Genomic DNA, 27,159 nt, shown 5'->3' with positions numbered 1-27,159 from the left:
AAATAAAATGCAACTTGTTCCTCTTCCCCTCCCCCGGCTTTAAGAGACGGTTTAAAACATGTGGCAGAAAATGAGCCACGCAGACTTGGCTGACCATATGAACCGGTGAATTTATTTTTCCCTTCATACTTTGATCCTCATTTCCAACCATAAAAATTATTAGTAGCACTTAAGTGTTGAACATTTTCACCTGAGGGATGTGAGACACTCTTGGCTCATATTGGTTATGAAGTCAAGATTTCATGTGGGGATGGAAATTCACTAAGGGCAACTGTGTGTTGTTAGCCACACAAAATGCTGCTGTTCTTCCTTTCACTGCCTGGGTATCCTGGAGGGGACCGAGGGTGGGCAAACTTCTTGGGCACTAGTAGATTGTGAGAATTCATTTGCTTTATTTTGTTCACAACTCCCCGAGGTAATGGCAAGCATATACTTTCAAAGACTCATGGGAGAATGACTTTAAGTATGTCTGATTCTTAGAAGATAGCAAAATAGCATGGAATGCCCCATGTTTTTCATGGGGACATAAGACCATCTTTGAGTGGATTTTCCTGTGGAGAAGCACCAAGAGGAAAGGCACCAGAGTGAGAACGAGCTTGGTTGATATGACTGGAGTGGAAATTTTGTTTTGGTTAACAGCGGACACTGGGCTGACTAGGCAATGCAGGATCAGTTGATGAACAGTGGAAAGTTTCAGAATGATGGGCAGTAAAGAGGTGCTGTAGGTTCGTAGAGAGGTGGATGGTAAAAGCAGTCAGATCACAAAGGTGAATTGGACATGACAGACTTGAGACAGGGAAAGCCAGTTAGATGGTGGTGGTGGAAAATCTCAAGACTTGGTGTTTGAATGGCTTGAAGAGCCAAAAAGAAGTCTTGCCCATAGCTCAGATTTAATTTGTGATGAGCAGGCTTGACTAATTAGGGAAGTTCCAGAGAGAGACTCTATAATAAAGCTACATTTTAAACAGATTTAGTAAAATTTATAGCTATCTGTATATGCACCCAAGGAGAGGTGATATAATCTGAGATTCTAAAGAAACGATCCCACTTTTTATCTCAGCAGAATAACTAAAAGATGGAAACAAGCAATCATAGAATTACACTTCCTAATAACCACCTTTAAAAGCTAGCAGAGAACTAGGAGGCTTTCTGCCCTTCTGTTACTTCCATTCCTGAGACTTCTACAGTGAAGATGTCTGTCACAGGTACTGGGTCCAGGAAACAGGTCAACGTAAAACAAGTCTTTAACTGAGTCTAAAGATTGCTTCCCACAGATGTGTAGTTATGATCCTTCTGATGGGAAATAAACTGCTTTCCTAGAGTCCTAAGTCTGGAAATGTGCCCACATTTGTTGGGAATCTAGGCAGGGTCTCTACAGAAGGGTTTTTCTTTCTATGGTACACAGACCACCTCTCTCCTTCTAACGTGGACTCCAGCACAGATTTACCATCTGAGTTCATCTAGGGCCCTGTTCATCTAGACTTGGTTCTTATGTAGCCGAGACTAGTAAAGAGGAACTATCCCTAAAAGAGGACCCTGAAGTACAAAGAGCATACCTGTAGTATAGGGTAATCTAATTGCTGCAAGTGTTTCAGCCTTCAGAGAGAACCAGCACCTTTGATTTCCATTCCTTGGCCTCTTGGGTAGCTCAGATCCTTGTGTCCTCACAGTGTCTGACACAATGGGTGACTGGAAAGATTGGGAATTCAAATATTTCCCTCTCTTATCTGGATGGTGGGCTGAAGCAGGAGTGCACCATGGATTGAGTCCAGGAGTCAGTCCACATGGCTGCTGGTGTGCGGCCGGCACTGGGAGTCACATTCCGCTTCCCCGAGGCTCGAGGCTCGGAGGAGCTGGGCCACAGCTGTTGTGGAGCAGCGTTGCTGCTGGATCTGACACTAAACCTTTACAATGTAGCTAGAACCATTTTGCCAAAGCTGAGCTTTTGAAAACTATAATTTTCTGAGGCCTTGTGGTGTGCCCTCTTCATTAAGTAACTAAAGAAGTTGATGGCTGTAAGCGCTCTTTAAGCCTTCTGCATTATATCTGAGTGAGTGACAGTTTCCTTCTGAGGTACCTCTCCTGGGCCAGGCCATAAAAACAGTACATTATTAAAAAGAGCATCTGTCTGTCTTTACCTCCACTTTTCATTTTCTTAAGCACCTGGAGAGTTGATATTATAGAGACTGTCATCTTCAGAGAGAGGATGGGCCCAACAGCTCCTTTCTGTGAGGGCGCCAACCGCTGAGGCGTCGTCAGAGCTTCCCTCAGTGGAGGAGCCAGCGAGAGAATTCACACGGGAAGGACTATGGTCAGAGGTGAGTCATTCTTTCTTAGAGAATGGCCTCCCAGGGGTATTTTGCACATTGTGCAGGCCCCTGTCTTCAGCTTGGAGGAGAACTGAGTAGCCTGTTAGATGGTGCTATCTCCAGCTTGCATTGATTTACACCCCCAAGACTCACGGGACCAGGAGAGAAAATAGTTCACGAGTGCTGCCGCTGCTGCAACAAGTACAGCTGAAAGGAGATCCCAAGCAGCAGGCAGGAGCCCGTGGAGGTGCTGAGAGAAGCTCAGCCAAGTTTGACCTCTCGAAGCTCTTCTAAAGCGCCCAGTCCCCATTGGAGAATAAGTCAAACAAATATTAAGGAAAGGAAATCGAATATGTGTACTGAACATTGAAATAACATCTAATCATTTAAAACAAGCACCCAGTTGGGAATTACAACCAAGTGGCACTTTTTTCTTCCCCACTGAGCAAATTAAAACAGCAAGTTCAGGATTTGTTTACACGGCCATTAATGAAACATCAAAAGTGGGTCTAGCGGCAGCCTGTCCCCAAGAGGAGGGAGCACGCTTCCTGCTGGCATGTCTTCCCATCCAAGTATATCTCCTCCTCAAGGACTTCAATCCCAAATGAGTCAGGTTAGTTGGTTTCAGTGTGTTTTCCATACGAGCTTATTGTGTGACAGGCAGTCCTCCTGGTGAGGGAAGAGCGCCCCTGACCTTTCAGGACCCAGCTGTGTGTGTCCCCCACCCTCCCCTCACCTCTTCGTCTCACCGGTCAGCCTTGGCACCATCCAGGCCATCTGGCTTTGTGTCTCTGTGCCTCAAGAACGAAGGCTCATAGTTTGGAATAGTTATTTTAAAGAGGTGTTCTTACATGGTTTAAAGAATGTGTAGCTCCTTCCCCCATCCCCTTTCAAAAGGAGATATTGGCAATGATATTCCAACCCTGAGAGGACCCATATGTTTCAGGGTTATTGTTCCGAAAGCTGCCTCTTGTCTCCTTGGGATTGATTACAGGGTAACGCTGGCTGCTTCAAGAATTCAGAGCTTCAGAATTTGGCTTATGAATTGGGATAGTGGGAATTTGTCTTGGATGGATTGCTTATCTGCCTTGATTTTGATAGAGATGCTTAAAGGAGGTGTGTGGGCAGGACTTGGAGGAGGGCCAGGGGAAATGAAAGCCATAGCAGCATCCAGGCCCTCAACTCCCCCAGCTCCCTCTGAGGGCAGCGCCTGTAGCTTTCAGAGGAAAATTCTGTGTTGTGGTTCCCAAATGCAAAGCCGCACCTTTCATTGCCAGTTGTAAAACTGCCTGCAAAATCGTAAGTTTGAGATGGTGGTGGTTGATTACTGTTGCATTAGGCATAGTGATTCCACATTCGGGGAGAATTGAAAGAAAGAAAACTTAAAGGATCAGAGTAGTCCCCTGACCTTGGAAATACCACGACTGGGAAAAAGAGTCTCAGGAAAGCAAGGTGAACTAGTCAGAGTGATATTTACAGTTCACCTCTTAGATCATATTTATTTCTCGGTGCTCAAAAATTGGTGCCTAGGGATTGAATTAATCGTGATTGCAATATATTTGCTACTCTCTGTGGGCTGGTTTAGATCAAGCGTTGGCAACCTTTAAAAGTAATATTTCAAGGTTCCCAACTAGCCTTTCGGTCGGGCTGAAGATTTGAGGGGTGGGGCTGAGGTACTGATTACAGGCTGACACTCTGCTCTTAGAGAGGGAAGGAAAGGGCTAACTTCTCATAACCAGGCCCACTAGTTACATCCACGCCAGAGATCTGGGGCCTGATTGAAAAACTGCCTTTTAGAATGGGTTCATTCAGGCAGATATTGTGTCCATCTTGTTTACTTCTCTCTAAAAAAAGAAAAAAACAAACCCATTGCTGTCAAGTCGATTCTGACTCATAGAAACACTACAGGACAGAGTAGAACTGCTCCATTGGGTTTCCAAGGAGCACCCGGTGGATTTAAACTTCTCACCTTTTGGTTAGCACCTGAGCTCTTAACCACTGCACCACAAGGGTCCCTGCTTCCATATATCCAGTGCATAATAGATGCTCCATAAATATATATTGACTGAGTGAATTTAATGTGTTTGGACATTGGATTTTCTTGTATATAATTTCTGTGGATAAAATTATAAGTTGTGCAAAATAAAATGATTTCATATTCTATATTCAGTGAAAAAACCTTGGCCTTTTACTTGCTGGCTTCCTCAACAGGTAGCAAAGATTAACTTTGTACTAATTGCTGCCTCGATTGATATTTTTAAGATAGCCATATATGGAACATCCCTGGATTTAAAAAAAAAAAAATGTTGTTGAGGAGATCCTCTGTTAACGATGTTTTATAAACATCTAGGAGAAAACTGAGTCCAGAATTATGAAATAGTTTTTCTTCTCTAATGATTTGATATACTTCTTTCTATTTGTAAATGAAGAATGTCTAGCGTATCGTATTTTGTTTTCTTTGCTCATGCTGCCAGAAGGTACAGTTGAGTTGGTGTTCGATTACAGTAGCTTGCCTTGGGTCTCTGTTCTCTGATACAGCTAGTCTGCTTTCTCTTCTCTTCTCCCCGACCCCCTTTGCTTGTTACTTACCAGTTTAGCATAGTGAACTCTGGAGCCAGATTGCCTGGGTTTAAGTCTCTGCTCTGCCACTTACGAGCTGTGTTACTTCAGGCATGTTCCTTGACTCCTCTGTGCCCCAGTTTTCTCATCTGTAACATGGGGCCAGTAGGACTTAGTGTGGAGTATTGTTGTGGGGATTAAGCGGTTTACTACATTTGCAGTCCCTGAAAGAACCCCTGGCCCCTAGGAAGATCTTAACAAATGTTAGTTGTTATTATTATTATCTTAGCGGTTTGGACTTTATTAATAGTGTTTCCCCTTGTTGTAAATCACCTCAAATCATTTTTGGAAATAAATGGGATATAAATGAATAAGTAATGAAAAGAACCCCTCTGCTTGCTCCTCCACCAAGGAATTATAGGGTTTGAACCATATATTGGGCACTGTAATGAATTAACTTGTTAAATAATTATTTTGGAACCTCATTTATGCTTTGGAGTCAGTGCCATTTCCTACTTTTCCACAGTAAGAAGAAAACAAAAGGTTTGGGCCGGTTTTGCTGTGGTGACGAAAGTCACCAGGGCAATTATGTGAAGTAAGGAGAGTTTATTTCCTCCTTGCTGGACAGAGCTAATATCTTTGGTCCCCAGTCATTTAAATCAACTTCAGCTTCACCAAAATCAACTTGAAGTTTCGAAGGCTCAATAATGGTTATTTATAAGAAAACAAAGTCCCTGTTTCCATTTGTTGTGCAAATTTTAAAAAGAATAGCCATTCGGCATATGCTCACTGTTCTTCTTTTAACTTCATTAAACAGTCCTCTGAGACCAGACTTAGAAGCAGCATGACCCACAGTGGAGTTGAGGTTATGGAAATAAAAATGATTTCATGTTTAATGGGTCTTAAGGAGCATAAAATTAGAAAACCAATGACCTGATCCTGACCTAGCGCTTCCTCCTCCCATACTCTCGAACTCACGTCTCTCCCTCTCTTCTCTTCTTTATTATCTCCCAAGAGATTCATTGTCTCATGAAAAATGGTAGTTGAGTTTAATCTTTCCTTCAGCTGCTTTTTGCCTGCATGTCCTTCTCTGCCACAGAGCCTCACAGATTATAAGGCTCCAGTAGGCCCTCAGTTGTCATATGCAGAATCTCACTAGTTTGCTACATAGCTGACTGGAGTTCCTTCTTTTAGACCATGTGGCTTTCTCTGCTAAATGGAAACCACATTCATGAAGAGCATACAGCTTTTAAGAGATGAGTACTGATGGGAGCAAAAGGTTTTGTCATTTTCCCCACCCCATCCTCCACCCATTCTGTCCTCAACCTAGTTATTCAGCGTACACATGTGACTCTTACCATATCAGCACTAGCACCGAAGAGCTGAAGCACTAATACTGAATGTGATTTTAGACAGCAGAGTCTGCCTTCTTTGTTTTACAAGTAAGGGACTGAGCTTGGGAAGATGACATGCTTTGTAGAATCAGAAGAGTGGGAAGCCACATGGCATCATGAGCAGAGAACTAGACTGGAAATTAAGACCCAGGTTGGACTTGAGCGAGCAGTGTAACGTTGGGGAAGCCACTTTCTCCCTGGGCCTCAGCTTTCTCATCTGGAGGGAACTGGACCAAGTGATCTCTAAGGCTGCAGTTCTCCAAGATGGCTTGGACCGGGGTCAGCAGCTCAGACTGCCTAAGTGTGAGTCTTCTCCTTACCATTCACAGAAGACACACGGGCCTGCCGTTTAAGATACAAGAATGTCAAGTGTTTCAAAGCCACCTTCTTCAGTAAGCTCTTCTTAGTAGTGTTAACCGTTGAAAGATTTAATAGCACACGTATTTCTCTATCAACTGTGGCCAACCCACAGTCTGTCTCTGCCTTCATCATTGCTCCTGGCCTAAAGAAAGAACTCGAAAGGTATGGAGATCATGTCCCCCAGCACCAAGGCACTAACCTCCAACCAGAGGCAAATGGGAATGCTGCCAAAACCCCAGAAGCTTTGCCATGTTACCGGTTTTCCTGCTCAGCTTATTTTAAGCAGAACCCTGCTCTTGGTTGGAAAGGTCCTTTAGGCCAACTGAAGTGATCTAACAGGTAAACCTTAATGTATAACACAGCCTGTACATGTATTTGTCAAAACCAATCAGTATTCGGAAACTCCGCGTGACAGCTGGGCTCCCCTGATGGGCTCCCCTGATGTAGATGTCTCGCATCAGCATTTAATTGTTTCCCAAGCACAGGCAAAGGCTCTTTGGCTTTTTGCAAAGCACCCCCTTGACAACAACTGCCAACCACCAGTGTAATTAAAAGCACGAGCTGAAAATGAAGCCAATCTTTCCCTCCATTCCACTTCATTTCAGGAAATTCCAAATACAAAAGGTGAGCTTTGTTCCCAGAGGGCTGAGAGTGAATCCTATAACCGGCTTCGCTGTGGAAACCAGCCTGGACTTGGAGGGCAGCCAGCTGCAGGGGCCAGCTCTCCCTTTCCCATCTGGGCAGCATGCAGGGCAAAGCCTGAGAAGAAGGGCCACTGATTCAAAGATGTTTGCATGTTGGGTTGCTTTCAGACCTGCCCTGGCTGATCCAGGCATGTGACCACAGGGTTTGGGCTGGTTCATAGAGGCCTGTCCCACTCTGATGGTTAGGGATTGACAGAACCCAAGGGGTTATGTGCAAAGAAAGAAAGGAAACCTTAGATCCATATTCCCCCCACTTCCCACAGCACTTCCTAGTCCATCTCTTTCCTCACGAGTCCTGATAACACATAGCATCCCTCCCACCCAGTAGTAATATCACTGTGGAACTATGTCTTTGAAAGTGTGGTGACTGCAGCAGCCATTTCAGGGAGTTGCTTTTCTCCTAGTGTTGACCCGTGATTTGATAATTGTATACCCCAGATGGGCACCACCTGTTATTACACCTTCCCCCTTCTCCCCCAAGTCTGTTTCCTGAATCTGACTGTGGTTAGCACACACCCTGAGTTTAAAATGTACTCTTCTAAGCTGGCTTAGAATATAGTGCATTATCCTCTTTTCAGGAGCATTTATTAGGTACCCATATGTGTATGGTATTTTAAACAAAGTTAAATAATGCAGGCCATGCTATATATTTAGAAATTTACAACTTGCTACAGCTCATAGTTGATGAGTTAGTTTCCTTGGAAGCAGGTCAGTGAAGAAGAAGAAATAAGATTTTAGCCGTAAAAAAGATGTTGTTGTGTGCCATTGAGTTGTTTTTGACTTACAGCGACCCATAGCAGCCCCATAAGGGTTTTCTTGGCTGTAATCTTCACGGAAGCAGATTGCCAGGTCTTTCTCCTGTGAAATGGCTCGGTGGGTTCGAACCACCAGCCTCTCAGTTAGCAGCTGAGTGCTTAACCATTTGAGTTGCCAGAGGTCACTTAATCCAACCTTTCATTTTTCAGGTGGCAAAATGAAAGCAGGACAACTTGAGTAGTCAGCTGCACGACTCATGAGGGCAGAGCTAGCCCTAGACCTGCTTTAACCATGTCCCATCTGGTGCCCTTTCTGTGACTGAGGCAAGAGTCAGTCTAGGCTGCCACCTGCGGGCTTTTAAACAAAGGTGGATCTGATCCTATAGTAATGGGAAGCCACAAAGACTTCACGATGTTTAAAAAAACAAAAGAATAGACAAACTTTGAAAATGGCCAAGTGAGCAGAGTTGAGAGTCCAGAGAGGAGGAATTTCTGTAATTCAGGTAAAGTTAGAATGGAAAGAAACGGGTCGAGGATGGCATTATATTGTTACAATCTCTGTTCGAAAGCGGAAGCTCTAGTGATATAGAATAGGCCCCAAACGTAAGGCGAATCCAAATTATTGCTGAGCCCCTAAGCAAGACATAGAGTTTGTTGTAACACAGGCTTCTGTCTTACAAAGATGTGTGCAATTAAAGTTAGATGAGCACACTATATATGGAGGGCTTCAGTAGTGTAGACAATCTAATAACGGCTTTGTAACTTGAACATAGCTATAAAAAAAACTCCGTTGCTGTCGAGTCTGTTCTGATTCATAGCTACCCTATAGGACAGAGTAGAACCGCCCCACAGGGTTTCCAAGGCTCTAATCTTTACAGAAGCAGACTGCCACATCTTTCTCCCTCAGAGCAGCTGGTGGGTTGAACCACCGACCTTCCAGTTAGCAGCTGAGCACTTAACCACTATGCCACCAGGGCTCCTGAACATAGCTATAAAAAAGCAAAACAAAACAAAACCTGTTGTCATTAAGTTGCTTCTGACTCATAGTGACCCTATAGGACAGAGTAAGTAGAACTGCCGCATGGGGTTTCCAGGGAGCAGCTGGTGGATTCGAACTGCCAGCCTTTTCGTTAACAGCCAAGGTCTTAACCACTGTGCCACCAGGGCTTGAACATAGTTATAGAAGCACTATTATGAGAACTACAGGGATATAATGTGAAGTTTCAAGTGCCCCCACTGCAATATATAAAGGCATCTGTTAGTAATGACAAAAAGCTGACCCCAGAGCATTTTCCCTGAGGTAAAAGGGGGAAAGTTGAGTTAGCATGGGGGTGGGTATTTGTGAGAAAAGGGGATGGAGTTGGAGTTCTCGCTCTTTCAGCTGGGAAAATGCTTTACTATGTACATAATAGTCTTCTTACTACACTGGGGCTCGATTAGGGTGAGCCCATCCCATTCCTTTCCCCTCCGTTTTGATCCTGTAGTCAGCTGCAGAGTTATAGATGAAGTGACAAGGATGGTATCTTGATTGTATCCAGCTGCCTGGAGTAAGTCAAGGGCAGAGAGGCCCCGCATGCGTAGCAACACTTACGAAAGACTCCAAAGGAATCTGAAATTCAGGACACCTCTGATGCTTTTACAACAGTGTGGTTTTGCACCGTGTGACCTAGTGTCACCAAATTAAGACCCTCTGGAGAGAAGTCAGACCTATAGTGGCGCAGTGGTTGAGCTCGGCTGCTAACCGGAAGGTCGGTAGTTCAAATCCACCAGCCGCTCCTTGCCCTAAGGGGCAGTTCTCCTCTGTCCTGTAGCGGCACTGTGAGTCAGAATCAACTCAACGGCAGCGGGTTTGGGTTTTGATTGGATAGCTAACTGTAAGAGGACTGAAATCTTCACAGCGTTTGACCCAAAAACTGAGCCACTGTTATTATTATCATTCCTGCAAATGATGGGGGGCTTGGAAAGAGAGAGTCCCCTGGGCAAGTGATTTGAACTTCTTCTGCATGGATTAGAGAGCAGTTTTGACTCAAAGGAAACGGGGGGAAACGCAACTTCCAGCTTTGCCAGGTGTGCCCACTGAATGGGTACCCCTTGCTCCAACCCGCTTTCCTCCAGCTTTCCCATCCCTGGTTTTTAGTTACGTGTGCCCTTCAGAAGTCTCTTTAATTCGGCTGAGGTGAATCTGTGATGATGGCATCGGTGTGACTTGAACGGGCAGGTGCTTGGCACTGAGAAGAGGAAATTGGCCGTGCGTGTAGCAGTCTGCCCAGGCCCACAAATCAAGCCAGAGGCATGGCTCACGTGCTATGCTGGTGCTCTGGGCTCTGTGAAATTGTAATAGTGTTGTATTCTTTTAATCTGCTGAAATACAAGGCCAGAGTAGAGAGAAGGCAGCAGCAGCATTACACATCTGAGGAACTGTTTGACATGGATTCATTTGTCTGCAGCTATTTTTTTTTTTTTTTATAATGGTGCCTGTGGCCGATTAGCGCTATTGGTTACACTATGTGGTGTTAATGAGGCCAAGGTTCTGGGTTTGAGCCCCATTAGGTGAGCTGGTTTCACACACAGGAAAGCTCTTTTCCTAAGTCCATACCATGCCCCCAGTCTAACTCAGGCATCCCATAAAAGCACATAGATGAACACAAGGAGGACTGGGCAGGACAGTGGAATGAGTCGGCAAATATCCCTTCACCCGCTTTGGGAAAAGCAATTAAAAACCTGTGCTTTAGGGATGGTGGATTATTTCTGTGATCTCCACACAGAAAGGGCATCACGTTATTAATGGTTATTAACTTGGATCAGTACAGTTGCAGGCTTCCTTCTTGAACCAAAGAGCATACTGGCTCTGGCTGTGAAGAAAGAGAAAGGCCCCTTGGTCCCCTACTTCCCTTCTCAGCTTTTTACCTCCTGGGATTCTGTCCATTCATGCAGTCACCAAATGTGTATTGAGTGCTGTCGTGCGCCAGGCAATGTTGTTTGTGCTCAGGATGCCACAGTAAATAAGATAAAGTCTCTGTCCTCATGCCATTAAATTTGACTGGAGGAAAGTAGGTAATAAATAAGTAGACAATAAATAACTGACATAATTTCTAAAAGTGAAAGTTTGGCAAAGAAGAACATGGGGTGAGGGGATACGATGAAGACTGACAGTTGGGGGGCAGTGTTTAGCTTGGATAGGAAGGTCTAAAGAGGCCTCTGAAAGTAGGCAACATTTAAGCAGAGACCTGACTCACCAGAAGGAACCAGCCTTTTGAAGAGCTGGAGAAGAACATTCCAGTCAGAAGAAATAGCAAGTACAAAGGGCCTGAGGCCTAGTCAGGGTGAGGGAACAGAAAAGCAGCATGAGAGAATATGGTAAGAGAGGAGGTTGGAGAGTGGGTAGGTCCTTTAGGACACGGTAAGGAATTTGGGCATTTTCGTCAGTGCAGGGGGAAGCCTTTTTTTTTATCTTGGGGGTGGGGTGGGGTATTTTTTAAAGTTTTTTTTTTTGTTTTGTTTTTTGGGTTGCTAGCCCTCTGGCTCTGCTCTTGAGAAGGGCACTGAGGCATCTTCCCTGGACTCGACACTTGGGTGTTGGGGGAGCTGATGGTTGCTGTACCATCAGCTGCCGCAACTTATTTATGTTGTTGTTAGGTGCCATCGAGTCGGTTCCAACTCAGCGGCCATGTACAACAGAACAAAACACTGCCTGGTCCTGCGCCGTCCTCGCAGTAGTTGGTATGCTTGAGCCTATTGTAGCCACTGATCAGTGTTCTGCTGGTTTTCACTGGCCAGTGTTTTCAGAAGGAGACCACCAAGTCTTTCTTCCTAGTCTGTCTCAGTCTGGAAGCTCTGCTGAAACCTGCCTACCATGGTTGACCCTTTTGGTATTTGAAATATTGGTGGCATAGCTTCCAGCAACACATAAGCCACCACAGTACGACAGACAGACAGATGAGTGGTAGACTTATTTATATGTAGATGAATATATAATGAAAATTATAATATTAAAAATAAATACAAGAGGGCAGAGCCCACTGAAAGGATGTTGGCTCAGGTTGATTTGCCCTGAGCCAGTGTCCTTTTAGGAACAGTCCTTTTAGGGATGCTTTGTAAATAATGATCTGGAAGGGCAAGGTGGAAGCAAAGAGACAAGTTGGAAGCCTAGTAGAGTAATCTAAGTGAGAGATGATTGTGTTCTGACCTGGGGGAGTGGCGGTAGAGAGGGTGTGAGGCAGTCAGAAGTAGAGCGAGCAGGACTTGGTAATGGATTAGATGTGGGGAGAGAGGGAAAGGAAGGAATAAAGGCTGACTCCTAGCTTTTGGGTTTGAGCAATGGGGTTGATGATTTACTGAAATGGAGAAGATAGACAGGGTGACTTGTCCTGGGAGATGGAATCAAGAGTTATGTTTTGAACATGTTAAGTTTGAGATGCCTGTTGTTTATTCAGGTGGAGACATTAAGTAAGTAGTTGGTTATCTAAGGAAGGTTCAGGTCTAAAGATATAAATTTAGAGAGAGAAAGCGTTTGAAGAAGAGAAGAGGTCCCAGGACTGAGCCCTCAGAAACTCCAGCAGTCTGGTAAATAATGAGAAGCCAGCAAAGAGACTTAGAAGAGGCAACAGGAGCCACTGGTAAATTGTCAGTGCTTGTTGGTAGTATGGACCTCCTCCATTAACGGTTACATTAAATTAACACATGAGGTCGCCATGAGTCAGAAGAGACTGACAGCAACGGTTGTTTGTTTTCATTATATAGGAATACATGGGGAAAGGTATTATTGGTACCCTACCCCCAATATACCAAATCCTGTTTAATCCAACAAAAGTGTATTTAAGAACCTCTCCACATATGGAAATCACATTTTTGCGTTTCATATGTTACAGGTTGTAAATCAGACAAATCTTTATTTTAGGATTCCAGCAGATCCTAAAAATGGGTATGTGCTCAGGAAAAATAGATGATTTCTTTAGAAACAATAGACTTGGGAAATTTTCATAATCACCAAAATCTAGTGTAAATTAGGGCAGTTGAGTTACAGGGCTCCATTTATTATTCATTTGTGAGTTCACTAAATATGAAACCTATTTCACTAATCATGTGTTAAGAGATTACCTACCTTGGCCCAGTTCACTAAGCTATTACTCTGCCTTACTTGAAATTTCCAAGGCAGCACAGGAAGTTTTAGAGAAAATCGGAATCAACATCTGTCTTAGGCTGGGTTCTCTAGAGAAACAAAACCAGTAAAGCATACAAATATATACAGAGAGAGAGATTTATATCAAGGAAATGGCTCACACGGTTGTAGAGGCTGTAACATCCCAAGCCTATGGGTCAGGATAGAGGCTTCTCTTGATTCACATAGCCACAGGGGCTAGTGAACCCAAGATTGGCAGGTCAGAAAGCAAAGGGCTGTTGCTCACACGCTGTGAAGATTGACGAATCCCAGGATCGGCTGGCAAGACTACAGGTATGCTGCTAGCTCAAGCTCCAAGAACCAGAGGTCAGATGAACAGGAGCCAGCTGCAGGATCCAGAATGAGCAAAAGTCCCCGAGCCCTGCTAGAATACCTGACCATACTTCATGCAGGCCACATACCCAAGGAAACTCCCCCTCAACTGACTGACCACTCACAACAGATCCTATCACGGGGGGTGATCACACATCAAATCCCAACAGGGACGTGACCACAATATCATATGACCCAAAACACTGAGAATCATGGCCCAGCCAACTTGACACACGATCTTAACCATCACAACATCTGTCAGTATTGGCAGAATAGTAGGACCTGATTAATTGAACATCTTCAGAAGCCCTCCTTCACTCTGACCTTAGTTTGTGAAGATTTGAACCTAGGGAGTCTGTTGATGCCTGTCTTTGTAACTCAGCTCTGTAATGATTGCTGTCTGGGCTAGGAAGTGATTGTTGATCTGTTTTTGTTCTTAGGTCTGGCGGGAATTCCCAGATCGGTTGGTGGGTTACCCAGGCCGTCTCCATCTCTGGGACCATGAGATGAGTAAGTGGAAGTATGAGTCTGAGTGGACAAATGAAGTGTCCATGGTGCTCACAGGGGCAGCTTTTTACCACAAGGTAAGGGCGAAGGCTTAGGTCAGATGGGCCTGAGTTGACAAAACTGAGAGTATGATACTTATTTTATTTGGCCCAATTTAATTTTCCATACCTGCTAATGAATTCAGGAAAAATATTCTACTCAGAGGGCTTAGAAAGGCCGTGTTGTGTGATATTTCTTAAAAAAAAAAAAAGTTACTGTTTTCTAATTATTGAAGTAATACAGGCTCAGAGTAGGAAATATGGAAAATTCAGGAAAATAAAGTGAAGAAGAAAAGTCACTTGTAATCCTATCACCTAGAGATAAGCATTATTATTGCTTAGATGCTTTTTCTTTCTCCAGTTGTGAATGTTCTCGTTAGCCTGCTTTTTTCATGTATTATATTGTGAACAATCCTCATGAAATGAGAAAAAAATCCTCATAGTCCTTATGAAGAGTCAACATTTCTTCATAAATAATTTCTTTTTAACATAATTACTAATGCACCATTATACGAATGTGCCATAATTTATGAATAACCGTTCCTCTATTATTGGATATTTAGGTGGTTTCTGATTTTTTTGTTATTTTAAATAATGCTGTGATTGATAACTATTTTCATAACTGTATTTATAACTCTTATGAGCGATTCCTAGAAGCAGAATTAACTATATCAAAGGGTATGAACATTTTGGGGGGTTTAATATATATTTGACAGTTGTTTTCAATATCATTTATGCCAGTTTACACTCCCATCAACAAAATGTAAAACTGACTATCTTACTTTACCCTCCTTTGCATGAAATTTGTGGGGGAAAAAAATTCAAACTTAGCTATTTTGATAAGTGGAAATGATATCTTACTATTTTAACTTTAATTTGATCACTAACCCCGTTGCTGTCAAGTCTTCTCTGACTCATGGCGATCTCATGAGTGTCAGAGTGGACTTGTGCTCTATAGCGTTTTCAGTGACTAATTTTTTGGAAGTAGATCCCCAGGCTTTTCTTCTGAGGCACTTCTGGGTAGACTTGAACCTCCAACCTTTTGGTGGTGAAGTTGAAATTCCTTTTATGTATTTATTAGTCTTTGCACTTGCTCCCTTCTGAGAAATGCGAGCTCATACTTTTGACTCTTTTTCTATTAGGGAGTGATTGGAAGATATGCCTTTGATTTTAGGCTATTCAGTTTGATGATAAGAGTGCTGCCTGGGAGTATGTGGTTTAATTAAATAGTACCAACTTTTCAGTAGTGGCATAAGGAACTGATGTCAGGAGAAAGATCTGTTCAATTTAGAACAGTTCTTTAATTTAGCTCTGTTCATATTGAGCGCCTGTTGTGAGCTTAGCACTGCTGCCCTCATATTTTTCAGGGCCTAGATTCCGAAGTGAGTTTTTATTCCTGGCAAATAAAAAAACTAAAGTTTATAATTCTTGAGATTTGTGATAGTAGGCTATGTATGTGTTTCTTTGGTGTCCATGAGTTTCTGTGTATTTCATACATGTAGATTATGGTCATTTCAGAATTGCCTCAGTTTTGTTCTACTTTAAAAAGCACATACCTTTGTAATGTTGCCCCAATATTATTTTCTCTCTCTTTCTATTTGCAATCCGTGGAGAGAAGATAGGACACAGGGACGAAATACTGTGACTTGGGAAGGATTCAGTAGAAGACAATACGTTGTGTGTCTGTGAACAACATTTATTAAATGCGTGATGCCTTAGTCAATCCAGAGGCACTGCATCCTACCAGAGCTTCATATCATGCCTCTCCTCTGCTAACAGGAGCAGAGAATGACCATATTAACGATGCCTGGCCGCTGGACCTAAAGCCTTCTCATACTTTGTTTGCCCTTTCGGTTGATACAACCTCGTGATTAATCTTATGAGAGAGAGCTTATCTCTATGCCATGACTAGGTTGCCCATTGCGTATCAGCCAAAGGGAACTGCTATTTAAATTTTTTTCTTTTTGTCTCCCCTAACAGTATTTTAACTACCTATATACCTACAAAATGCCTGGGGATATCAAGAATTGGGTGGATGCTCATATGAACTGTGAAGACATTGCAATGAATTTCCTGGTGGCGAATGTCACAGGGAAAGCTGTCATCAAGGTAGGAGATGTCCTTGCTTTGTGATCTTGAGCCTCTGTTTCTCTAAACCTGAGAAGTTGTCATAACTATAAATGAAGTATTGGACTAGATAAACTTTAAGCTCTCTTTTAGCTTTAAGACAGGGCTTCAAACTGGTTCTTGCTAGTTCAGTTGCAGCTGGGAATCGACATCAAAACAGACTCGAATTTTTTAAATTTGGGTGAAGTGGAACCATACCAGTAACAGGAAAAATTATAGGTCGAAACCCTGAGAGAAACTTAATCTCCCTCTTAGAAAACAAGGGCAGCATACACGTTACATAACAACTAAATCTCTCGCCGGTCAGATTTTTGCAGTCAGAAACAGTGGTGCCCTGCTCAAAGATGGCCGCCAGCAGCGCCACTTGGAATGTGTGTCACTCCCCTCAGTCCTGGCAATAATCCAGTCTCACACATCAGGCTCTTGAAAAGGCTCACGACACCTCTTCCGAGTCACTGGTTCCAGGGCTTCAACCCATAATTTTTCCCGTTCTGGTTATGGGTCCAGATCATCCAAATTTTAAGAAATTTGGGTCTGTTTTGGTTTCGCTTTGTTGGCCATGACTGAACCAGTTCGAAGCCCTGCTTTAAGAGTCTGTGATGGACTGTCTCGCAGTGTAAAATCGAAGCTAGGTTCTGCTAGTTTCTTTAGTGACAGTTTTTAACCTTCAGTATCACAGATAAAGGCTGTGATAGACAATCCATAAATGGTGTTTTAGAAGAAAATTTAATTTATTCTCAGAGCTAATTTGGCATCTGTTTTTGTTAGCTGAAGGACTCAGTTTATACCTTTCTTAAGGTAGCCATTTTTTTTATAGATGTTGAGAAGATTGTACATCTCGTACAATCAGGTAACTATAGTTGTCCTAGACATTGTTTTTAAATATCGATTACCAGTTTTTAAAAGTACCTTTCCCATAACATATTAAAACCTGAGAGTACATAAGTACATAAGGATGGTCTTTGTATCCATAATGTACATCTGTTTATTCTTGACACACAGACTTTGCTTAAATCAGATCCCTAGCTATGTAGAGAAAGCACGCTTGTATGAGTGAAACATCTTGACCTGTTCTTCCTTCTGGATTAGAATTCCCTGTGTGAAAGTGGGCAAAGCTCCTAGGCCAGATTCCCAGGGGAGCTTATACTGGAAGCATAGTATGGCATTCCCCAATGATTCCTTCTGCCATTAACTGGAAGAGAAGTCAGATTAAGCCAGAGTGACTGAGAGGAAAAATTGCTATCTGCAGTCTCTGAACCTGACCTCCCCAGGCACTCTCTTTTTGACATGCTTCAATATATTTTTATCTGTGGCTGCTTCCTCTGAATGGTAACTCTAAGGGTCTATATGCTATTCTTGGAGCCCTGGTGCTCAGTGGTTAAGCATTTGGCTGCTAACCAAAAGATCAGCAGTTTGAATCTACCAGCCACTCCTTGGAAATCCTTTGGACAGTTCTACTTTGTCTTAGCCTTGCCGTAGTTATCTAGCTTTTTTTCCCCCTCGTATCCCTTTACTGTTTATTTATCTTCACTAGGTTAGAAGAGCAGCCCTCTCCAGGTTTGCTAGAAAAATGGTTAGTTTAAGTTTTGGAAGGGGGTGGGGAAGTAAGGGCAAAGGATTCAGAGGGTAAGGGACCACTGGATGTTTTCCCTGATTCAAGGGAACTTGAAAAATAACCTGGCATCTTCAAGAGCACGGTGTTCTCATAGCATTTGCCATTAGCTAGAAGGAGGAGAAAGAACGCCTGTTGGAACTAAGGTTACGGTGAAAGTTATGGGAAGCTGTATTTCATCGCCCTTATGGCTGCAAGAACAAATGGTGTTTATACAAGGACCTTGGCAGTGAGAAAACAGTCATTAAAGAGGAATTAAGGCGCTTGTCATCACCACTTCTTTCCAGTTACAGCAGGCAAAAGCCCTCCAAGCCCTTTTTATTGGGCCCTTGTGAGTCCTGCCGTTGGCTGAGCCAGACAGAATTGAATGGAGGAATGGTGAGGTGTGTATGTGTGCGCACGCGCCTGTGTGCATGTAGAGAGGGCAGGCATCTCAGCTTACAGCACAGAATCATGTAGAGTAGCATCCCTGGCACGATTTTCTTGTCCTTGGCACTGACAGCAGGAATGTTTTTGTGCTCCTCCGGCAGGTAACCCCACGGAAGAAATTCAAATGTCCTGAGTGCACAGCCATTGACGGACTTTCGCTAGACCAGACACACATGGTGGAGAGGTGAGTGCGCCTCTAACCAACAGGCAGCCCAAGCCTCTGATCCCTATTTCCTGCCTTGGGCCTGTTTATGGGACTTGGGTGGAGATGTAAGGACAGCAGCTGGTAGCCATAGTCACCTTTTTTTGCACTGTGGGAATTGGGTTAGTTCAAGCCTAGGTCACCCAAAGAATTAATTTGAAATGCTACTCACTTAATTTGTAATGGCTGGAAGGGTCTTAAAATATAGGTGGATTTAAGCTCCAGAAGTCAGATTCTCCATATGGACTAAGCAGTTAACATCTAAGATCATTTGAGTAGGAGGTAGTTAATTCTAAGGAAATACTGGATTGGTTTTAAGGCTACTATGTCCGCGTTATAGTGAAAGCTTGATTGGAAATAATTAAACCAAACCCACCAGAGACAAATTACCTTTGCTGGCACTACTAAAACACCTGCCAAGAACAGAATTAAAAACAAAGCTCTTTACGTTTCAGATGGAGAAGAACAGGGCAGCTCTGAAATGTTCACTTTTTTTCTAGTCATTCATTTCTTCAACAAGTATATCTTTGTATGGAATGTAATATTAGGCCTTGCAGGAAGTATAAAAGGAATGGGAGGCATATGCCTTCTGTTAAGACCGTTATAATCTTGTACTAGACCTTGGTTCTCACTTGTTCCCCAAAGCTTTGAAGCACCTGTATCAAATCTACTTCTTGAAAAGGCAGCTTCTTACACAAGACAGCAAGCTATCTGTCCCAATAACACTATTGTCAAGGGACCAAGTGTACTCAGAGAGTGTTATAATGGCCTTACAGAATGAGATACATAGTGCACGTTTCCCCAGGTTACATATGCATCTGCTTGCAGCATCCATTTCTGAAATCTATCAGCCATATTAAAATCCTTCAGGCCTGGAGGGTTTTTTGTACAGACAGTTGGTCAGTTGGTCTGGATTCTTGTATAAGGCTTTATACCTTCTTGCTCTCTAAATAATCTATTTTTCTCTTTCATATATAAATATCTTACTCCAAGGATATGACTTTCATTAACTGTTTATGTGAAATCATATAATTTTGGAAATAATCTGTGCTCAGTATCATAACTATTACATAGTTCAGGTGGTAGTATTAACTGCAGTAGCTCATTTTGAGGAGACCCCACTTGTAGTCCTGTTGGAGTACATGGAACTGTTATTTAAACCTACCATTCACTATGTTTGGGGAGAATTCATAATATTAAGCTAAGTGGTTATTGATTACTAGTTGCCATTGAGCTGATTTTGAGTCATGACAACCCTATATGTGTCAGAGTAGAACTGTGCTCCGTAGGTTTTTTAATGGCTGAGTATTTGGAAGTAGATCACTAGGCCTTTCTTCTGAGGCATCCCTGGGTGGACTTGAACCTTCATCCTTTTGGTTAGCAGCCAAGTCCGTTAACTGTTTATACCACTCAGAAACTCTGGCTATTATTTAGGCTAAGTTAAATGGTGGAGTTATATTGTCCAGGAAAGGAAGAGTGGGGAGAAAAGTTGACTTGATAGCAACCTTAAAATTCATGCCGAAGCTAAACAACTCATCTCTAGCACCACTGAGATTGTAACAAATGTAAAGAACCTTAAAATGCAGTGAGAGATTTAAGTTAGATATTGTTAAACACTAAAAAAATTAACTTAAGGGAAGTGTGGAGGCTTCCTCTTTGGAGACCTTTGAAATAGAATAGGCAACTGCCTAGATGTTTTTAGGTGTGAATCAGATTATTGGCCCCATTTTACAGATGCAGAAACTGAGGTTCAAAGAGGCTATGTGTCCTCAGAAAGTTAAACATAGTATTACCATGTTGTTAGTTGCCGTCAAGTCAGTTCTGACTCACGGCAATCCCTTGTGTGTAGAGTAGAGCTCCACAGTGTTTTCGAGGCTGTGACCTTCTGGGAGCAGATCACCAGCTCTTCCAAGGTACCTCTGGGTGGGTTCAAATCATCAACCTCTTGAGTAATAGTGGAGCACTTAACCATTTGTGCCAGCCAGAGGCTGTATATGTATACATACGTGTGTGTGTGTATGTATATAGACTTTATATATAACTGAAGGAGCCCTGGTGACTGAGTGGTTAAGTGCTTGGCTGCTGACCAAAAGGTCAGTGGTTCGAACCCACCAGCCACTCCGTGGGAGAATGATGTCTGCTTCAATAAAGATGTACAACCTTGGAAATTCTGTGGGGCAGTTCTACTCTGTCCTGTAGAATCGCTGTGAGTCCGAATCGACTCAGTGGTAATGGGTTTTATATATAACTGTAGTCCAAAACTATGTATGATAAGTACCATGAGGGCAGCTCAAAGTGTTGTCATTTATCAGAGAAAAGTAATTTCTTGCTAGCTTGATTATTAGGAAAATTTTTTGTAAAAGAAGTAACACTTGAAGTGAGCCTTCAAAGTCCACTAGAATCCCAACTGGTGGAATTCTGGACAAGAAGAGATTATAAGCAGGGGGAGCTGGGTAGTCAAAGATGCCTAGACATGGTGTATTTGGCAAGTACCAGGTGGCGCAATGGTTTAGCACTCGGCTACTAACCAAAAGGTTGGTGGTTCCAACCCACCCACGGCTCTGTGGGAAAAAAGACCTGGCAGTCTGTTCCCATAAAGATTACAGTCTTCGAAACTCTATGGGGCAGTTCTACTCTGTCCTGTAGGGTCTCTGTGAGTCAGAATTGACTTGGCAGTACCCAACAATAACAAGTCCAGTTTGGCGAGAGCATAGAGTTCTGGCTTGTTAGTGCCAGACTGCAAAGGGCCTTGAATCCTCAATTAAAGAGCTTGAACTTTTTTCTTCATGCTATGGTTAACCATAGATGGTTTTTGAATAGAGGAGTAGCTCAAAGTAATGGTTTGAGATTAATTTGGCAGTGTATAGGATGAAATGAAGGGTGAAGAGACTAAAGAAAGAAGTCCAGTTAGAAGGCTGTTGAACTAAGTTGAACGTGGAAAGGAAGGGATGAATTAAATTGCAAGAAATTTTTTATCTCAGAGGAAGATGTGCTTGAACTTGGTTTCTGACAGGATAGATATGGGAGGTTATGGAAAAGGAGTCAACAGGGATAACTTAGATTTTAAGTCAAGAGGAATGGTAGGCAGTACCTTTAACAGTAGAAATAACACAGTTAGAAAGAGACACTAATTGCGGAAGGGGTTGAGGTGGATGGTTGTACCTTTACCAGTATAATTAATGAAAACAGGAGATGTCAACCATGGGTGAAGTTGGAGAACAATAGGTAGGTGGTATGGGGGTCTTGCCCTCTGAAATATATGCAGATAGATTGAGCAGGCAGTTAGAAATGTGGAACTAGAGCTTTAGAAAGAAGTTTAAAACAAAGATAGATATTTGGAAGTTAACTGCCCAAGACAGTGATTGAGTGAAGAAGAGCCAAGGCAGAATCTTGAGAAATTCTGACATTTAAGAGACATTTGAAAGAAGAACTAAAAACAGAGAAACGGCCACTGTTGGGGCCAGGGGAGAACCAGGAACTGCAGTGCTCAGAAGCAAGGGAAAAGCAAGGACCATGCAGACTGGGAAAAGACCTTTGGATCAAATGGCCATTGGTAACTTTGAAAAATATAATTTCGTAAAGTGCTGGACCCAAAGGGTTATAGAGTGAGAGTCAGTGATAAGGAAGTAGGGTTAATGAATGTAGACTGTCCCTTTGAGAAATTTGAGAGTAGAAGGAAAGAAATCTTGAAATAGATTTGGAACAAGAGCAAAACTGTTTGGATTAAAGACTGAATTGCTGAATTATTAAATAAAGAGCTTAGATTGGGAGGGAGGGAGACATGATTTAAGCCATCTTGGGTAAATGAAAAAGGTCCCTTGGTGGCACAAATGGCTTGCACTCAACGACTAACCTAAAGGCTGTCAGTTCAAACCCACCCAGCAGTACCACAGAAGAAAGGCCTGCTTCCGTAAAGATTAGAACCAAGAAAGCCCTACGGAGTAAGCAGTTCTGCGCCATCCATAACACATGGGGTTGCCGTTAGTGGACTTGATGGTAGTGGCTTTGGTTTTTGGGTTTGAGTTAGACTGAGAGATGTAGATATAATTATAGAATTATTTATGTTTTGTTTTTTAATAGTTTCCTTTGCAGAAGGCACCTTTTGCACAAGACAGTGAAAATTAACCAGTTTATAAGTCTATGGTGTTGCATTGGGTTTTGTGGTTCAAAAGGCTTATTTATTCGTATATTTGGGCATCTGGGGCCTGAAATTTCAGTTATATAGGACAGTAGCTTTTACTGCCCAGCATCCATTTCCAGGATCTGCTGTTAGGTCTTTCAGGACCAGAAGAATTTGTAGCTGTTGATTTTGACCAGTGGCTTCAGCAAGGTCAGGGCAATATGACAGACGTAAGTTCTGATTGAAGAAGAAGAACCTCGGATTGTGATTCAGGCCAGTCTTTGTTCAAGTTATGAGTTTGTCACTTATTAGCTGTCTGACTTAAGGAAATTTACTTACCTTACCTGAACTTCAATTTTTTCATCTAAAATAGGGATGGATACCAATATCTATAAAATTACAGTGTCCCTTTATAGGTTCAGCAAATATTTACTGAGCATCTTTGTGCTGAGCACTGTGCTGTCTGCTTGGGATGAATGAAGTAATAATACATGAAAGCCCTGGTATTGTTAGTTTCCTTCTCAGTTTCCCTAGCATTAGTCCTAAAGGCCCCTGGTTACTTTAGGTAATGGTATGTATTTGAAAGGAAAGCAGACCTTTCCATCACTTCAAAAATAGTTGAGTCTTTGGACTTTGGCAGTTCTTAGTGTGTTCATACTTGATTGGAAAACCAATACTGACAAGGTAGCTGGATGCCTGACAGAACAACTCAGGACAGCTACCAGCAACCAGCCAAACTCATTATCTTCCCTGACCTGTTCCCCAGCCCAGATCCCCTGGTGAAAAGAAAGTAGGAAACACTGCCATTATCTGGCAGGAGAGTTAAGGACCTTTACCATTCAGAGTGGGCCAACCTCTTCTCCAGTTCAGGCTGTGAGGAGAAAAAAGAGGTACTCACTAGACCTGGGTTAGCCTGGGGCAGCTGTCAACAAGTCAAGCTGGCCTGAGCTCCAGTGGCTTCTTGCTGGCCTGAGCTCTAGTGGCTTCTTGCTGGCCTGAGCTCTAGTGGCTTCTTGCCTGTGGCCCATGCCCTGTTGGCAGATCTAGTTACAGAGGAGACATTGTTCTCAGTGTTCTCCACAGGGCCACAGAGCCACTCTCCTCTGCCAAGAGCTACGCTTCTTCTTTAATACATACTCGCTAGTGTCTGTGTTGGGTATGGCTGGGCTTTGCTGGCCAGAGTCTACTTGCATAATCACTGGAAACTAGGAGAATCTGTACATGTTTACAGGCAGAACAACTGTCAAAAGTAAAACTTTGGAGAGATTTGACTTTGCTTGGCACTGCTTTGACCCCCTAATTTGAGGTGGTAATGGGGCTGTTATTCAATATTTGCTAAAACTTCTCAGTCTTTTCTCAGTCTTCCCTCAACTTGGAACCTATGCTACCATCTCTTGAGTCTCAAAAGACTGCCAGCAGGAGGGAACCTCAATTACAGGCAAGCTTTGGTAGAGTCAGAGTCGACATGATGGCCATGGGTTATGGTAGAGTGTGATGAAAAGAACAAAGGCTTTATTGCCAGTGCAAGCCTAGGTTTGAAACCCAGCTCTACTACTAATGCTGGGTCCTTGGGCAAGTGACCTAACCTTTCTGAGCCTTAATTTCTTTATCCATAAAATGAGGCTATAATAAACCCAACTGTTCAGGAGGACTTTGAAGAATCAATGAGGTCATATGTAAACTGTTGGCACTTAATAGATGCTCAACTGTTATTTTCCAGCCCCTCCTCTTGGGCCCTAGAATTATGTTAATAAATAAATTTGTATCATGTCATAATTAAGACCTTAGCTTCAGGGGCCAGAATGCCTGGGTTTGACTCTCCTCTTACTAGTTGTTTGGCCTTTGGACAAGGTACTTAACCTGTCTGTGCCTCAGTCTCCCAGTGCAAAATGAGAATAATAGTAGGACCTACGCCATTAGGTTGTTATGAGGGTTCAGTGAACTAATAATGCATATAAAGCACTTTTAATGCAGCCTGTAACAGGTAATAAATACTCATTGTTGATTGGTGGTGGCGGTGATGGTGACGATGATGTTATTAGCTAGAAGAGCTCAAAATGAAGTGCTAACAATTTTTTTTTTAGAAATACAATGACCAGGTGAAAGGAGTTGATAGTGACCATCATCAAATAAAAACTTGGTGATTAAAATAATTTGAAACAGGGCTTACAGTCTCGCTGAGGAGAGAAGAGACTTCTGGTCCATGTCTTGAAATTCAGTTCTTTCTTGATAAATGGTTCTGCCAGATTAGTTTGTTCTTATTGTAACCCCCTCAGGAGTCATGGGCCTGACTGAGGAGAGAGTATTGACCTTTCTGAATCCATCCTTGAGGTCCCCTTGACTTCATAAGTGGTTTTTACAGGCTTACTTTTTCCTTCTGGTCTGATGCTGAAGCGTCTTCATTAACCAACTGTCACACTCAGTTGGCCCAGTTGACCAGAACCATTTACCACAAAGTACCTGACCTGCTCACCTCTGAGGAGGCTGCTGTCAGGGCTTTTGAGGGAGTTGGGGGGAGGTAAGGAAACTGGCCTCTCCCCTCCTCCAGCAGCGCCACAGTTGTTGGTTATTGCTGCTGGTTCTAACAAGGGAATGGCTAAAATTGTGAAAACACTCCTGTGATGTAACTTCAGCTTTCATAGAAAGTTGACTGATAGTTCCCAGAGAATGCCATTTCATTTTAGGCCCTCAATAAATGTTGCGCGAATGAATGAAGTGTTTATTGTTTGACATTTTGGTTCACCACCTCATCATCTTCTTTGGTCTTCTCTTGCCTCCTGTCTGCCTTTTAAACTTCAGTGAGCTGAAGCTCAGATCTCAGTGGCTTTGTTCTCTCTTCGCTTTCTCTTTAGCTGATAGAGATGGGGTTAAGAAATGTTGGCAGTTAATCCACCTTGGTTTAAGGCCTGCTTATACTGAGCTGGAAGAATGACTGGAATTTGAGGGGGAGGGAAAAAGATACTCTGACCTAGCAGACCCATGGCCTCCCAACAGCATCCCCTGTTCACTTTCTGCCACTGAATTTAGAGTCAGAGCACCCCAGATTACTTCATGTATCCACACCGTCCCAGCCTTTTTAGAACCTAGGAGCAAGCTGGGGGTACTTTGTTTCTTTTGCTGATGTTGAACATTATGTATTTTTGCTCTCATCCCTCAGCCTCTTGAACATTTTTTTTTCTTCCCACCCCCACCTCAAACTCCTTTCCCGCCTCCCCAAACCCCACAGGTCTGAGTGCATCAACAAGTTTGCTTCAGTCTTTGGGACAATGCCTCTCAAGGTGGTAGAACACCGAGCTGACCCCGTCCTGTACAAAGACGACTTCCCTGAGAAACTGAAGAGCTTCCCCAACATCGGCAGTTTATGAAACATGCCGCTGGTGGAGGTCTGAAGGTTAAGCTTGGACACAGGAAGAGGACAAGGCCTCCTCAGCTCTCTGATATCAGGGCAGGGAATTTTAGGGTGGGAGGTTGACGTACTAGATCTTTCTCAAGAACAGGAACCTGGAAGGAATATCCAGGCCTCCTGAGCTGTGCACCTTCCATCCTTGTGTTCCATGTGATCTTCAGTGAGTTCTTTTTGAAAGCGCCAAATGGAAGGCTTTGTTTGTGGTATGAATTTCAATCCAGCTCAGGCTCCCTTTGTTTTCACTCTCAGTATAACAGTCTGAAAGGAAACTTCACTGACAGTAAGACTGCTAGAGAAGAAGATGCTGTCGGGCAATTTTAGATTTGGGAAATTATGTCAGAGGTACCTCACCTTTAGTTATTTCACATCAGTGAGTTCTTTGGAAGAAAAGCTAAGCCTAGAATGTGGTACAAAATCCAGACATGGTATTGGGATTCGATATATGCCTTGGGACTTAATACATGCCTTGGGACTTGGAACACAGTACTGACTGTTGAGTTGGAATCCTATAAGTTCCATGAACTATTCTTCTTTGACTTGGCTTTTTGATATGATTAAATGTATTTTTTATTCCTTTTTCTACTATGTCTTAAGCACTGATTATTGTTTGTCCAAAGAATCATCTTTCTTCAATTGTATATTTAACCTCATGTTCTGGCCTTGAGACGGTCTACTGCTCATGCTAGGAAAGACATATAGCCAGAAGGACTGCCTGGTGCTATGTGTATCAACCACAGGAAGGTCCCCAAATTATAAACATTCTAGGAGTGGATGACTCTAAAGCCCTCCAGAGGAATCCGTTTGCTTCCTGACTTAATCCATTCTATGTGTTATAGTTATTCTCAGGGAAAAACAAAGGGCCTCAAGTAGCCATACACTGAGTCACTCTAGCTAGGACCATGTTGTAAAAGTTGAGGGAGTCATGACCCCCACCCCAAGAGGATGCCACAATTTCCCTCGTTGCTTTTGGTATAAACTTAACATTAGCTACGGAGGTTCTGGCTAATGTTAAATGCTGCCATAACAACTGCATGGCAAAAGTTGTCAGTATATTTAAATTGTTAAATTTCGCCATTTAGTAATACTGCACACGTGTGAATTATACCTCTTTAAGCCCAGTTGATGAACAAATCTACCCTGGCAAAT

The 27,159-nt window shown here is 42.9% G+C and overlaps 1 protein-coding gene across 1 annotated transcript in view; it reads left to right on the top strand.

The window, feature by feature from the left end:
• The window catches only part of EXT2 (exostosin glycosyltransferase 2), a 157,702-nt gene extending 131,104 nt beyond the window's left edge, over positions 1-26,598 (top strand). The window contains exons 11-14 of the mRNA XM_010592111.3: positions 14,013-14,156; positions 16,098-16,226; positions 18,387-18,469; positions 25,834-26,598. Of these exons, the coding sequence (XP_010590413.1) occupies positions 14,013-14,156; positions 16,098-16,226; positions 18,387-18,469; positions 25,834-25,972 (495 nt within the window). The 3' untranslated portion in view covers positions 25,973-26,598. The remainder of the gene's footprint in view (positions 1-14,012; positions 14,157-16,097; positions 16,227-18,386; positions 18,470-25,833) is intronic.
• The last annotated feature ends 561 nt before the right edge of the window (positions 26,599-27,159 follow it).

The sequence above is a fragment of the Loxodonta africana genome, chromosome 7 (genome assembly GCF_030014295.1).
Source record: "Loxodonta africana isolate mLoxAfr1 chromosome 7, mLoxAfr1.hap2, whole genome shotgun sequence".
NCBI classification, from domain to species: Eukaryota; Metazoa; Chordata; class Mammalia; order Proboscidea; family Elephantidae; genus Loxodonta; species Loxodonta africana.
Note: the sequence above shows the minus strand (reverse complement) of the source record. Positions and strands in the feature narration are given on the sequence as shown.